General features: G+C 35.8%; 1 protein-coding gene across 13 annotated transcripts in view; it reads left to right on the top strand.

Annotated features, from left to right (window-relative positions):
* Positions 1-15,728, top strand: part of ADAM22 (ADAM metallopeptidase domain 22) — a 295,282-nt gene that overhangs the window by 231,061 nt on the left and 48,493 nt on the right. For all 13 annotated transcript variants that reach the window (XM_077144137.1, XM_077142422.1, XM_077138122.1 and 10 more), the window contains exons 15-18: positions 1,320-1,419; positions 4,127-4,198; positions 4,397-4,489; positions 8,050-8,130. In XM_077144137.1, the coding sequence (XP_077000252.1) occupies positions 1,320-1,419; positions 4,127-4,198; positions 4,397-4,489; positions 8,050-8,130 (346 nt within the window). The remainder of the gene's footprint in view (positions 1-1,319; positions 1,420-4,126; positions 4,199-4,396; positions 4,490-8,049; positions 8,131-15,728) is intronic.

The following is a 15,728-nucleotide window of genomic DNA, read 5'->3' as shown; positions in this document are numbered from 1 at the left end:
ACTAACACTGTGCTAGGAAGAATTAGAGATATAAATGAACATAGTCCTTATAGCCTAGTGGAAGAGACTTCAACTAAACCAGCCATTATTATCTTAATTTTTCCCCCTTTTAAGTAAAAGCTCAATGCAAAACAATTTTGAAAAGTATAGAAATAAACTTTTTCTTTCACCTCAACTCATCATCTAGTGATAACCATAATTGATGTCAAAATACTCCTATATTCAAGCCAGTATTTTTCTTTCCATTTTAATTATTTGTAAAATTTGGATCATGCTGACTAGATAGTTGTTTGTCCCTTTGTTACTTAACATTATATAATCCGCATTTTTCTGGGGCTTTAAATATTCTTCAACTCTTACTATTGAACATAAAGGTTATTTTCATATTTTTGATGTCATAAGTTGTGCTTTATAATATATAAATATCATTGTTCATACATCTTTTTTAGCCAATTATTTCCTCAAGAAAATTTTCTAAAAATAGTATTACTAAATCTAAGTTATACTCATTTTGAAGGTTCTAAATGCTTATTGCCAAACAGCTCACCAGCCAAATTTATTTTTCTATTGACTTATTATTTTTGTATGCATTGTTTTGAAACAATCTCAAACTTGAGAAAAAGTTGCAAGAATAGTATTAAGAATTTTTCTCTCTGAATCATTTGGGATTAAGTTGCTAATTTGATACTTCATGACCCCCAAACACCTTGGTGTGTATTCCTACAAACAAGGATATTCTCCTACATAACTACAACATAATCAATAAAATCTAATTCTTCGACTTCATTCAAGATTTTTCCTGGTATTTCAATATCATTTGGGGCTAAGGGTTCAGATTAAGTATCACATTTAGTTTTCATGTGTCTTTAGTGTCCCTCAGTCTGTAACAATTGTTCTTTGATGTTCATGACCTTGACACATTTATAGTTTATCAGTCAATTATTTTGTAGAGTGCTCTGCAGCTTGAGTTCCCAGCCCAGTTTTAGTATTTAGGAGAGTCTTATCAGGAAATAAACTATTCCTAACTCTCCCTCATTTAAATTATAGGTAATTTAATATAATAATATATATATATGTGTTTCCTTTGAATTTACATGCAATTAATGAACAATGCATGGTCTCTATTAGTCACCAAATGAATAATTTAGAAATATACAGATTGAATCAAACGCCTTGAATAAAAGTGTTGTACGTAAATGGAATTTATTCCTTCGTTTTAAGACTAGTGTACAATTTTGATAATGTGTAGTTTAAAAACTAATAAACAAACAAGGGAGATTAAAACTGTACCAAACTAGTGCTTTTCTTCTCTGTTATAGATATTATCTTCCTAAAAAGTTCACCCAGTGCAATATTGAAGAGTATCATGATTTCCTGAATAGTGGAGGTGGTGCCTGCCTTTTCAACAAACCTTCTAAGGTATTAAGTGTGATCAGAGTTGCTTATTATTCATCTTTCTTCAGCATTATAAACATAAAATTTCAGCCATTGGGTCTTACAAAAGAAAGCTTTTGAATTTGACCCTTATGTAACATTTTTAAATATACTAAACGTGTATTTTCAAAGTCAGCTCTAATGTTGCACATTTGGGGCAATTCTGATGGGAATAAAAAATAGGTAGAAATAAGAATTTGATTTCTGAAAAATTTCTGTTTTTATATGAACAAATGATGAGTCAGAGTTAGCTAACAAAGAAATTTTTATTTTACCTTTTCCATTTTTTCAATCCCACCCTCCCGCATATCTCTTCCTATTAGAAAGGGTACCTGTCACCTACCACTGCCTTTAAGAATGATTTAAATTACAAGTACTTTTCAACATGAAACCCAAGTCCTCTTAGAGCAGAAAAGGAGAAAGGACAAAGGACAAAGTCCAGGGGCTTTACAATATGCAGAGCATTTTCTGGTTACTGGTTAGAAGGCAGATCTTCCCCATGCATTTTGAACATGGCATTTTGCATCTTGAGGAATAATGCTTTGTTCTTGTTAATTATGTGAACTATGATTTGCCTCTGTGTACCACAGTGATATGTGGCATTGCCTTTGTAATCATTTACTTGGTTTCATTTCTCTATTCATTCCAGTGAAATTTAAGAGTTGCATCATATTGCATTGAAAAGGAATTACTCTTTCCATAAGTGTCAAATGTGATATTGTAATGAAATCACTGCTGTTATAACTTAAAAACATTGAGGTATTTTTACAAAAATAACTGATTATTCTGAGCCCAGATTAAAGACTAAGTGTGTTTTCATTTGGATAAGTTACTGTTTTGGTTTCCAAAACTCTCTCATTTGTGATTATCACTTTCAACTGAAAATGAAGCATAAAGATGAGTTGATTCTTTTGTAGAAGAGAAGAGGGTATTTGAAGTCAGGTGGGCTCTTTTTTTGTGTGGTTGATGTGACTTTCTTTATTTTGTTTTATTTTCCCCTCTGGTTAGATAAGAAAGGGGTATATGTTTATGGACATGTATGTGTGTACACTTCCGTTCTCCTTTGCATAAACTTCAGTGAGCTCTTGAATGAATATTACATATGTGGTACATAGCAACTATTTACCATTTACTAATTTTACCTATCACAATAAGATATATTATATTTAAAAGATGATGAAACTAATGGATAGTTAAAAAATAGAGTCAATGGTCTTAAAGTATACTTTCAGACATGCCAGAAATTACTTCAAACTGAGAAAATTATTAGTGCTGTTCTTTGCAAAGTTATGTTAGTAAGAGAAGCCATATTTTATATAAACTATATCAGTGGATTTATTAGTTTTTTGATATTTTCCTCATTGTCTATGAAATAGCTTCCTATTTCATAAGGAGAACTCATTAATAAAAGGGCCTTTACACACATGATTGAATATTGTCCTCATAACAATTCTGTAATATAGATGAATAGCTAATATTATTATTACTGTTTTAGATATTGAAATACCGAGGGTCCAACAGGGGAAGCAGCTTGCCTAAGATATATAGTTGAGCCAAGATTTGAATCCAGACCATCTAATTCCAAATTCCTTGCTTCACATTTGTAGTGAAATTTCAGGAGTTAATATGGGTTGGTTTTAGTCCATGGCTAGATAGTCATTTACTTGGGTGCCATTTACCAGATCCTAATTGATATATATTATATATGTGTTCTAGTTTGCTAGTTGCCAAAATACAATACATCAGAAATGGAATGGCTTTTTAAAAAGGGGAATTTAATAAGTTACAAATTTACAGTTCTAAGGCCATGAAAATGTCCCAATTAAAGCAAATCTATAGAAATGTCCAATCTAAGGTATCCAGGGAAAGATACCTTGCTTCAAGGAGGCTGATGAAGTTCAGGGTTTCTCTCTCAAGTAGAAAGGCACATGGCAAACATTGTCAGGGTTTCTCTCTCAGCCGGAAGGGCACATGGTGAATACTGCATCTGCTAGTTCCTCTCCAGGCTTCCTGCTTCATGAAGCTCCCTGGGAGTTGTTTTTTCCTTCAGCTCCAATAGTCACTGGCTGTTGGACTCTCTGCTTTGTGGTTCTGTGGAGTTCTGTTGTCCTTCTCTGCTCTCTCAGAATCTCTGAAGTTCACTGGCTGGTGGACTCTGTAGGTCCCCACCTCGTAGCTCTGCTCCGCTCTGCTGTGGCTTTCTTGTCGTTTTCAAAAGGCGTCCTCTCCAAAGCATTTCTCCTTGTTCATAGGATCCCAGTAAACTAATCAAGACTCGTGTAGAATGGGTGGAGACATGTCTCCACCAAATCAAGTTTACTATCCACACTTGATTGAGTCACAGCTCCATGGAGATAAGCTAATTAAAGTTTCCAACATACAGTACTGAATAGGAATTAGAAGAAACCGTTGCTCCCACGGTTGATTAGGATTAAAACATGGCTTTTCTAAGGCAACATAAACCTTTTCAAACCAGCACAATATGTATACTTGTTTAAATGTGACATGAAAACAGAAGTAGACACCCCAGTTCTAGTGTTCCCAGTCCTAAAGTTCTAAAGTCACACTCTCTAGTTTAGAACTATAAAAATATATCTTGGATGACTAGCAGATATATGGGTGTGGTACTTATGGTCTCTTGTCAAGTTGATTTTTCTGTATTATAATTGTTGTTTTGGTTTTTATCCCTTAGCTTCTTGATCCTCCTGAATGTGGCAATGGCTTCATTGAAACTGGAGAGGAGTGTGACTGTGGAACCCCTGCAGTAAGTCTCTGCATGTTTGTTGATGTTTTTTAGTTAATTCAGAGTCTTTGAGAGGAACTGTTGTACCTGAACATTATATGGGATTTGTGGAAGAAACGTTATTATTGTGAGGTAGTATTTTTTTTTAAGAAGATAACCTAGTACTTTTAGAAAAATGACACTGTTTTCTGATGTTTTACAAATGTCTCTGTTCCTTAGGAATGTGTCCTTGAAGGAGCAGAATGTTGTAAGAAGTGTACCTTGACTCAAGACTCTGAGTGCAGTGATGGTCTTTGCTGTAAAAAGTGCAAGGTAAGTAAATGTTGATTAATAACAAGTTGAGAAGGAAAAAAAATGACATATTTAACTCCTTCAGGCTGGGTAAATAGAATATAATAATAAAAATAGTATCTAACATATATTTGACCAGATTATTACTTATGCTCCTCTCAAAACTCTCGTGAGGTATATAGTAACAGGTATTATTCCCACTGAACAGATGAGGACTCTGAGGTGCAGCGGTTAAGTAGTTTGCCTGTTCTTAGACTAAGTTAGGAAGCCAGACCCTCAACTTCGTTAATCAGGGGAGCCTTCCTTCTCCATACTGCCTCCCTGAGGCATGTGCACATTAGATACAACCAGGTTTTACTAACCTTTGACTTAAGTTTACCTTTCTTTGTAAAACCAAGCAAATATTCCGTAGATCCTTCCTTTCTTTGTGCTTAGCTTGGTATACCTTTTACATTAGCTGTTGTGGGAGTAAAAGGAATATTTTTAGGCATGATAATGCCTTACATGTAATATTGTGCCTGAGAGTTTAGAACACATCTTTACACACGTTTTCTGTTATCCTCCCAACAGCATCTTCATACCTGTCACCAGATAGCCAATTAAAGCCTTTACATCAAAACTTAACAGTGATTTAGGGCTTACTTACCTTTCCAAAAGAAGCCTCTTTCTTTTTCTCTCTTCTCTTATAAAACGTGGTGCAATTTCTGAGGTTTAATATCTGCCTTTCCCTCCAGTCTGTACAGTGTATGGAGGAGACCCAGGGAGTAAATGGTAATACAGTAATAGTATAGATTCTTAGTATAGACCAACTTTAGGTCTAATGATTTAAGGGAGGGTAGGATATGAAATTATCGTATTAAACCTCTACTGTGTGCCAGGGGTTGTGCCAAGCATTTTGATTTATATCATCTTACATGAGGGTTTCTTAACCCCAGCACTATTGGCATTTTGAGTAGGATCATTTTGTTGTGAAGGTCTGTCTGGTGCATTGTAGGACTTTGAGCAGCATCCCTGGCTTCTGCCTTCTAGAAGCCAATGGCCCCTCCCAGTCACTACAACCAAAAATGACTCCAGACATTTCCAAATGTCTCCCTATGGGGCAAAATCCCTCTTGGCTTAGACTGCTGCCTTAGGTCATGTTCAAAACCAGAGTTTGGGGATAGTCATTATTATCCTCAGTTTTACAACTGAGCAAGCCCAGTCTCAAGGAAGTTAAATAACCTGCCCAGTATCACATATAACGTATAGATATGAAATTACACCCAAATGTGATGGCAGCAGTTTGTATTGTTTGCACTATACCACTTAGTCCTCTGGAAGCTTTTGAAGACAAGTGAGGTATTGGCAGAAATCTCTGAAAGCACTCTCAGAAAGAGGAAGATAACCAAATGTGAAATAGACATTCTTTCATTTTGGCTCCCTCTGCTGTTTATTCTGTCAGCTTCTCAACTGCCATAACAAAGGATCCTGAATCATTTATTTTAATCCTCCACCGTTTAGCCTGCCTAAATACAAAATGCATTTAATTATATTGTTTACTTTTCTTGGATTTATAGAATTAGTCTCTTTGTAATCTAATCATTTCAAAGAACAGGTACAAAATAATAAAATTAAAGTAAATAATATAAAATAGCATGGTTAATTATCTCACAAAAAAGTTACCACTGTACAGTCAGGTAAGATCTTTTTGCCATTTTTTCTCCCATCCTCTTTCCCATCCCACCCTCTGCTCCTAGTGGAGGCAGAAGCAGGACACTAAATGGGGGGAGGAGGAATCGAAGAACAAGATGAGAAATACTTTGTATCTCTTTATCTTATCCACATTTATTTACAGTAATGTGTCTATAAAACTAGCAGTTGGAAACTTTTTCTGTACAGGGCCAGATGGTAAATATTTAGGCTTTGTGGATTTTAAGGTCTCTATCACAGATTCTCAGAATACATAAAGGAATGACTTAGCTGTTTATTTTACAAAAACAGGCAGTCAACCTGATTTAGCCCTCAGGCCGTATTTGTGGACCCCTGCTGTAAAATATTGTTTGCTTACTTGTTTTTTACCTTTCTCCTCCTATCCAAAGGTAAATTCCAAGAGGGCAGGGATTTTGGTCAATTTACTTGCTTGCTGTATACCAGCACTTAGAGCAAGTCCTTCCTCACTGTGCTTGCTTTTAGAATTTTTTTTGGCAGAACTTGAGCATTTATACTTTCATATAAACAGTGCCTCAAATCTCATATTTCTACCTCAAATGTTCTAAAATCATAGTTTACCCCAATCCCAAGGAGGAAGAGAACCAGGGCATGTGAAATGAAATTATTTTGCTGATTTCTTTTCTCTTATGGCCTATTTATTCCCACTAAAATATAAGTTCCTTGCAAGCAGGATTCCCAAGTCTTGGTCTCCACCAAGTCCCCTGTGGCTAGAACAGTGCCTGATACATCCTAAGTGCCCAGTAACTGTTTGATGGATGAGTAAATGAACACAAAGTTTGTTTGGCTCTCCTTAAAATTATCTTTTAAAATCCTAGTTGGAGTTGGTAGCATGCTGCACACATTCTGGGATCAGCAGGAGACTTCAGTGCCTGGAGAGGTTGTGAGCAAGTGGGGGAAGAAAAACTCACACAGAGAGTGAGGGGGCTGGAATAATGTGTAAATTTGTGTGAGCTGAGACAAAAGCACAGAAGAATCCAGCTCAAAATGTTAACATTACTTACCAGGGGGAGTGGGATAAGATTGAAGAGGGGGAGGGGAAAGATGATAGCTTCCTTCGGGTATCTTTGTTCTGTTCTAACAAGAACTCTTGCAATTTATAAATCCAACAAGGTTAAGATGTATTTGTACAACTCCCACACTTAAAAATTTATTTGAAGTGGTTGGAAACAAAGACAAAAACAACAACCACAAAAACTCCCCCCTCCCCCGTTAGAAACGTTAGAATAGAATAGAAGTACAAGCTTTAGATTTATTTAAAAGTTTATTTAAAAGTCAGGCAGGGGGCAGTGCGATGGTGGCTCAGTGGCAGAGTTCCCTCCTGCATGCTGGAGACCCGGGTTTGATTCCGGGAGCCTGCCCATGCAAGCGAAACAAAACAGAACAAAAACAATAATAATAAAAAAAGAAAAGTGAGACAGAGGGAAGAAGGAAGGGGAGCATGGGAAGAGATAGCTTTGCCAAAAAAATCTTTTACAAGCTTTCAGCTTCTTGGCACATAAAGCAAAAAAGTAGAATATGATAAAGTTGCCAGTAAGAATATAGGGTAAATTGTAAATCCAAGTGCTCTTTCAAAGGAAGAGTCACTAGAACTTGGATTCGTTTATTGTTCTGAGGGAGATGTACCATCAAGCACCATTCCATCAAAGCAGGGTGTTGTAAAGTTTATGTGGTGATAAATACGTAAATTACTTCTCTCACCTAAAACTATTAAAATAGCATTTAATTCTGTAATTGTGGTTTTCACAGACTGCCATTTAAAAATAACTTAAGATATTCCTATCAAACAATTTTCATTTTGCCTTTTCAGGTGAAACTGTGAGAGTTTTTCTTTCCTTTCCCAGATTTACACATTGATATTTTTATCATTTTAGTTTCAGCCTTTGGGAACTGTGTGCCGAGAAGCAGTAAATGATTGTGATATTCATGAAACATGCTCAGGAAATTCAAGCCAGGTAATTTATGGAAAAAAGCAGGGACATCTTCAAGGCACGGAACTTCAGAAGAAATACAAATGGACAAGATGCTTATTTTCTTCCTTCACGTGATTGTTCATCTCTTTTTATTATTATTTTTTCATGAATTTAAGTTTTCAGTAATAGAAGATTGAGCAGACGTACAACATTATTTTGTCTTAATTTTGAATTGACCTAAAACTGCGCGCATGCATAAACTATTTTGTTTTTGTTTTAAAAGGATGTAAGAAGCACTTCATGTATACATGTCTGCTTTGTGTGGGAAGAAACAAAAGACTCTTTCTCTTCAGCTGGTTGAAGCAGGAGTGTTAGCAGAGACAGAAGGACTCACTGGGCTTTGGGTTCAGAGACCAGGCCCATTTCTTTGTCTTCTCTTGTTAAGTCTCTTGCCTGTCCTCATTCCTCTTGTTTGGCTTCTTGCTTCACTTCAGTCATTAATAGCTATTCTTGAATTAATATCATTTAGTTATCACTAGACAAGCTTGGGAAGTTGGATAAACTTTGGTGAGAGTTCATGGGTTTCAACATAGTATGTATATAAGTGGTTCTTGCATGGTAGAGCAGAACTATAAAAATGACAGCGCAGGCTGAAGCTATGTACAGTGTTCTTAATAATTAAAACCGGAGATTTTACAACTGTTTTGTGACCCTTAAAATTTGTGGTCAAAATATTTAAAACCCTCTTAACCATTGCTTATAAATGTATAGGGAAATGAAAAAATAGTTTAACTATTATTTATTTAGTACACTATAAATTAAAATATTACAAACATTGCTAATAAAAGTACTTTCTGTATTTGTTGAAAAACACTTATCAGGAGTACTTTGAACTTACAATACAGGACAAATGCCTTAGCAAATTGTCATTCTCCTTTCTAAGTTTGGATCAACTTCCAACATTGTATCCTTTGTCTTTCAGTGTCGTGAAATACCTCTGAGAGTTCATTTGATGTGAAGTTTTTTGCCAGCCTCACTTCCTCTGGGACATCGTCATCCTCTTAGTCACAACCACTTTCTTTAATTATGTCATAAGTTCACCTTCATCAAGTCCTTCTGGGAGAATATCTAGAGTCCCTTGAACAGAGCGATATCAACATTCCCACAGTCAGCTGTTTTTTTCTATAACTCCATTAGCATCTGATTTGAATTTCACCTTCAGCATCATCACTTTTTATTTCTTTGAGCCCTTTCATCTTTGTTGACCACTCCATTATTTCAGTCATGTTTTTAATAAGATGTCACATGGTTTTGTCACCAGGAGACAGGAAGCAACATAACTATACATTTATATGAACCAAATAACATAAGCACAGTGACCAGTCTTGTTGGTCTTTAAAAGGAGTGATGTGATCGATCACTGATCATGATGGACGTATTATTGACTTAGTGAGTTGTAGATGGAAGAGCTGCCAGCAGCAAAGCTTGTACTTTATGCAATTACTAAGTGTTAGTATACTGTGGTGACTGAAATTTGAACTGTGTAGTTGGGGGACTGGTGTTATTTAATGAAACCATGGTGCTTTAGTTTTCTAGGCAAATACCATGAAATGGGTTAACTTACATAATGGGAATTTATTAGCTTACAGTTTGAGGTTGGGAAAATGTCCATAATAAGGCATCAAGGCAGTACTTTCTTCTCAAAAACATCTGGAGCAATCTTTGGCTCCTTTGCCACACGGCAAGGTACGTGAGGGTGTCTGCTGCTCTTTTCCTTCTTTTTAGAGTTCTGTGGACTTCAGCTTTTCACTTCCATGGCTTTCTTTCTCTCTGCCTTCATTCATTCTATTTATAAAGGACTTCAGTAATAGGATTAAGACCCATCCTGAAGGAAGTGGGACAAACCTTAACTGAAGTAGCCTCATCGAAAGGGTTCACACACACACAGGAATACAATGGGTTCACACACACACAGGAATGGATTAGATTTAAGAACATGTTTTTCTGGAGTACATACAATTTCAAACCACATACATGATAACAGAAATTCATGCATATTAGAACCAAGCAAAGCAAGGACTGCTAGCGTTTTTATTCTGTAGAGAAAAACGACTTAATAGTGGTACATGTACATTAACCTTAAAAATACTTTATTTTAAAGACAGTTGTAAAATGTAAAAACATTTTCCTTTCTTGCTATCTGACATAGAAGTTTTTCTAAGGTAACAACTAGTGATGATGAGCACACAGTGAAATGGTTACCTTTCAGTTACTGTAGAGAAAGTATTAGTGCACCTTCTGTGGAAAGTGCTTATACAATACATACCAGAAATTTTTAAAGAATCCTAAATCCAAAGATGATGTATGTACAAAGGTGCTCTTGATCCTTTAGTTATAACAGCATAAATTGGAGATAATTATAAGTAAATGTCTTAGTGTATTTGTTATGTGGTTTATTAGCTCAATGTGGTATTTTGTGGCCACTAAAAATAATACATGTAAAAAAGTTTATTATGACATGAAGATAATTGTATGATAAAAGTAAAAAGAAGATAATTTTGAGGCTTGCTTTTATGAAATCTATAGGGAGAAGCTAAGACTGGCCTTGGAAAGGCCTGAGAGTTGCTTCCAGGAAGCCTCTTTGTTGCCCAGATATGGCCTCTCTCTCTCTCTCTCTCTCTGTCTCTCTCTCTCGGCCCAACTCTGCAAGGAAGGTCATTGCTCTCCCCTCCTGCATGGAACATGACATTCAGGGGTGAGGGTCTCTCTGGTGGCATGGAGCTTGGCTCCCGGGTATGAGTCTGGCCCTGGCACTGTGGGATTGACAATGCCCTCTGGACCCAAAGGGGGAAAAGAAGTGTAATAAAATAAGGCATCAGTGGCCAAGATCAATCAAATGGAATCAAGAGGCTATTCTGGAGACTATTCTATTTTTTTTTTTAATTTTTTTTTTTTATTAACGGAAAAAAGAAAAAAAAGAAATTAACCCAACATTTAGAAATCATACCATTCTACATATGCAATCAGTAATTCTTAACATCATCACATAGATGCATGATCATCGTTTCTTAGTACATTTGCATTGGTTTAGAAGAACTAGCAACACAACAGAAAAAGATATAGAATGTTAATATAGAGAAAAAAATAAAAGTAATAATAATAGTAAAAATAAAAACAAAAAAAAACAACCAGACAGACAAAAACAAACAAAAAACAAAACAAAACAACAACAACAAAAAAAACCTATAGCTCAGATGCAGCTTCATTCAGTGTTTTAACATGATTACTTTACAATTAGGTATTATTGTGTTGTCCATTTTAGAGTTTTTGTATCTAGTCCTGCTGCACAGTCTGTATCCCTTCAGCTCCAATTACCCATTATCTTACCCTGTTTCTAACTCCTGCTGGACTCTGTTACCAATGACATATTCCAAGTTTATTCTCGAATGTCGGTTCACATCAGTGGGACCATACAGTATTTGTCTTTTAGTTTTTGGCTAGATTCACTCAGCATAATGTTCTCTAGGTCCATCCATGTTATTACATGCTTCATAAGTTTATCCTGTCTTAAAGCTGCATAATATTCCATCGTATGTATATACCACAGTTTGTTTAGCCACTCGTCTGTTGATGGACATTTTGGCTGTTTCCATCTCTTTGCAATTGTAGATAACGCTGCTATAAACATTGGTGTCCAAATGTCCGTTTATGTCTTTGCCCTTAAGTCATTTGAGTAGATTCCCAGCAATGGTATTGCTGGGTCGTATGGCAATTCTATATTCAGCTTTTTGAGGAATCGCCAAACTGCCTTCCACAGTGGTTGCACCATTTGACATTCCCACCAACGGTGGATAAGTGTGCCTCTTTCTCCGCATCCTCTCCAGCACTTGTCATTCTCTGTTTTGTTGATAATGGCCATTCTGGTGGGTATGAGATGATATCTCATTGTGGTTTTGATTTGCATTTCTCTAATGGCCAGGGACATTGAGCATCTCTTCATGTGCTTTTTGGCCATTTGTATTTCCTCTTCTGATAGGTGTCTGTTCAAGTCTTTTTCCCATTTTGTAATTGGGTTGACTGTCTTTTTGTTGTTGAGTTGAACAATCTCTTTATAAATTCTGGATACTAGACCTTTATCTGATATGTCATTTCCAAATATTGTCTCCCATTATGTAGGCTGTCTTTCTACTTTCTTGATGAAGTTCTTTGATGCACAAAAGTGTTTAATTTTGAGGAGCTCCCATTTATTTATTTCCTTCTTCAGTGCTCTTGCTTTAGGTTTAAGGTTCATAAAACCGCCTCCAATTGTAAGTTTCATAAGATATCTCCCAACATTTTCCTCTGTTTTATGGTCTTAGACCTAATGTTTAGATCTTTAATCCATTTTGAGTTAACTTTTGTATAGGGTGTGAGATATGGGTCCTCTTTCATTCTTTTGCATATGGATATCCAGTTCTCTAGGCACCATTTATTGAAGAAACTGTTCTGTCCCAGGTGAGTTGGCTTGACTGCCTTATCAAAGATCAAATGTCCATAGATGAGAGGGTCTATATCTGAGCACTCTATTCGATTCCATTGGTCGATATATCTATCATTATGCCAATACCATGCTGTTTTGACCACTGTGGCTTCATAATATGCCTTAAAGTCAGGCAGTGCGAGACCTCCAGCTTCATTTTTTTTCCTCAAGATGTTTTTAGCAATTCGGGGCACCCTGCCCTTCCAGATAAATTTGCTTATTGGTTTTTCTATTTCTGAAAAATAAGTTGTTGGGATTTTGATTGGTATTGCATTGAATCTGTAAATCAATTTAGGTAGGATTGACATCTTAACTATATTTAGTCTTCCAATCCATGAACACGGTATGCCCTTCCATCTATTTAGGTCTTCTGTGATTTCTTTTAACAGTTTTTTGTAGTTTTCTTTATATAGGTTTTTTGTCTCTTCAGTTAAATTTATTCCTAGGTATTTTATTCTTTTAGTTGCAATTGTAAATGGGATTCGTTTCTTGATTTCCCCCTCAGCTTGTTCATTACTAGTGTATAGAAATGCTACAGATTTTTGAATGTTGATCTTGTAACCTGCTACTTTGCTGTACTCATTTATTAGCTCTAGTAGTTTTGTTGTGGATTTTTCCGGGTTTTCGACGTATAGTATCATATCATCTGCAAACAGTGATAGTTTTACTTCTTCCTTTCCAATTTTGATGCCTTGTATTTCTTTTTCTTGTCTAATTGCTCTGGCTAGAGCCTCCAACACAATGTTGAATAATAGTGGTGATAGTGGACATCCTTGTCTTGTTCCTGATCTTAGGGGGAAAGTTTTCAATTTTTCCCCATTGAGGATGATATTAGCTGTGGGTTTTTCATATATTCCCTCTATCATTTTAAGGAAGTTCCCTTGTATTCCTATCTTTTGAAGTATTTTCCACAGGAAAGGATGTTGAATCTTGTCAAATGCCTTCTCTGCGTCAATTGAGATGATCATGTGATTTTTCTGCTTTGATTTGTTGATGTGGTGTATTACATTAATTGATTTTCTTATATTGAACCATCCTTGCATACCTGGGATGAATCCTACTTGGTCATGATGTATAATTCTTTTAATGTGTTGTTGGATACGATTTGCTAGAATTTTATTGAGGATTTTTGCATCTGTATTCATTAGAGAGATTGATCTGTAGTTTTCTTTTTTTGTAATATCTTTGCCTGGTTTTGGTATGAGGGTGATGTTGGCTTCATAGAAAGAATTAGGTAGTTTTCCCTCCACTTCAATTTTTTTGAAGAGTTTGAGCAGGGTTGGTACTAATTCTTTCTGGAATGTTTGGTAGAATTCACATGTGAAGCCGTCTGGTCCTGGACTTTTCTTTTTAGGAAGCTTTTGAATGACTAATTCAATTTCTTTACTTGTGATTGGTTTGTTGAGGTCATCTATTTCTTCTTTAGTCAAAGTTGGTTGTTCATGTCTTTCCAGGAACCCATCCATTTCATCTAAATTGTTGTATTTATTAGCATAAAGTTGTTCATAGTATCCTGTTATTACCTCCTTTATTTCTGTGAGGTCAGTAGTTATGTCTCCTCTTCCATTTCTGATCTTATTTATTTGCATCCTCTCTCTTCTTTTTGTCAATCTTGCTAAGGGCCCATCAATCTTGTTGATTTTCTCATAGAACCAACTTCTGGTCTTATTGATTTTCTCTATTGTTTTCATGTTTTCAATTTCATTTATTTCTACTCTGATCTTTGTTATTTCTTTCCTTTTGCTTGCTTTGGGATTAGTTTGCTCTTCTTTCTCCAGTTCTTCCAAGTGGACAGTTAATTCCTGCATTTTTGCCTTTCTTCTTTTCTGATATAGGCATTTAGGGCAATAAATTTCCCTCTTAGCACTGCCTATGCTGTGTCCCATAAGTTTTGATATGTTGTGTTTTCATTTTCATTCGCGTCGAGGTATTTACTAATTTCTCTTGCAATTTCTTCTTTGACCCACTCGTTGTTTAAGAGTGTGTTGTTGAGCCTCCACGTATTTGTGGATTTTCTGGCACTCTGCCTATTATTGATTTCCAACTTCATTCCTTTATGATCCGAGAAAGTGTTGTGTATGATTTCAGTCTTTTTAAATTTGTTAAGACTTGCTTTGTGACCCAGCATATGGTCTATCTTTGAGAATGATCCATGAGCACTTGAGAAAAAGGTGTAGCCTGCTGTTGTGGGGTGTAATGTCCTATAAATGTCTGTTAAGTCTAGCTGATTTATAGTAATATTCAGATTCTCTATTTCTTTATTGATCCTCTGTCTAGATGTTCTGTCCATTGATGAGAGTGGTGAATTGAAGTCTCAAACTATTATGGTATATGTGTCTATTTCCCTTTTCAGTGTTTGCAGTGTATTCCTTACGTATTTTGGGGCATTCTGGTTCGGTGCGTAAATATTTATGATTGTTATGTCTTCCTGTTGAATTGTTCCTTTTATTAGTAGATAGTATCCTTCTTTGTCTCTTTTAACTGTTTTAAATTTGAAGTCTAATTTGTTGGATATTAGTATAGCCACTCCTGCTCTTTTCTGGTTGTTATTTGCATGAAATATCTTTTCCCAACCTTTCACTTTCAACCTATGTTTATCTTTGGGTCTAAGATGTGTTTCCTGTAGACAGCATATAGAAGGATCCTGTTTTTTAATCCATTCTGCCAATCTATGTCTTTTAATTGGGGAATTCAGTCCATTAACATTTAGTGTTATTACTGTTTTGATAATATTTTCCTCTAACATTTTGCCTTTTGTATTATATATATCATATCTGGCTTTCTTTCTTTCTACACTCTTCTCCATACCTCTCTCTTCTGTCTTTTCATATCTGACTCTAGTGCTCCCTTTAGTATTTCTTGCAGAGCTGGTCTCTTGGTCACAAATTCTCTCAATGACTTTTTGTCTGAGAATGTTTTAATTTCTCCCTCATTTTTGAAGGACAATTTTGCTGGATATAGGAGTCTTGGTTCGCAGTTTTTCTCTTTTAGTAATTTAAATATATCATCCCACTGTCTTCTAGCCTCCATGGTTTCTGCTGAGAAATCTGCACATAGTCTTATTGGGTTTCCCTTGTATGTGACGGATTGTTTTTCTCTTGCTGCTTTCAAGATCCTCTCT

Source organism: Tamandua tetradactyla, chromosome 1 (assembly GCF_023851605.1).
Source record: "Tamandua tetradactyla isolate mTamTet1 chromosome 1, mTamTet1.pri, whole genome shotgun sequence".
Taxonomy (NCBI): Eukaryota; Metazoa; Chordata; class Mammalia; order Pilosa; family Myrmecophagidae; genus Tamandua; species Tamandua tetradactyla.
The sequence above is the reverse complement of the archived record's forward strand: the minus strand, read 5'-3'. Positions and strand labels throughout refer to the sequence as shown.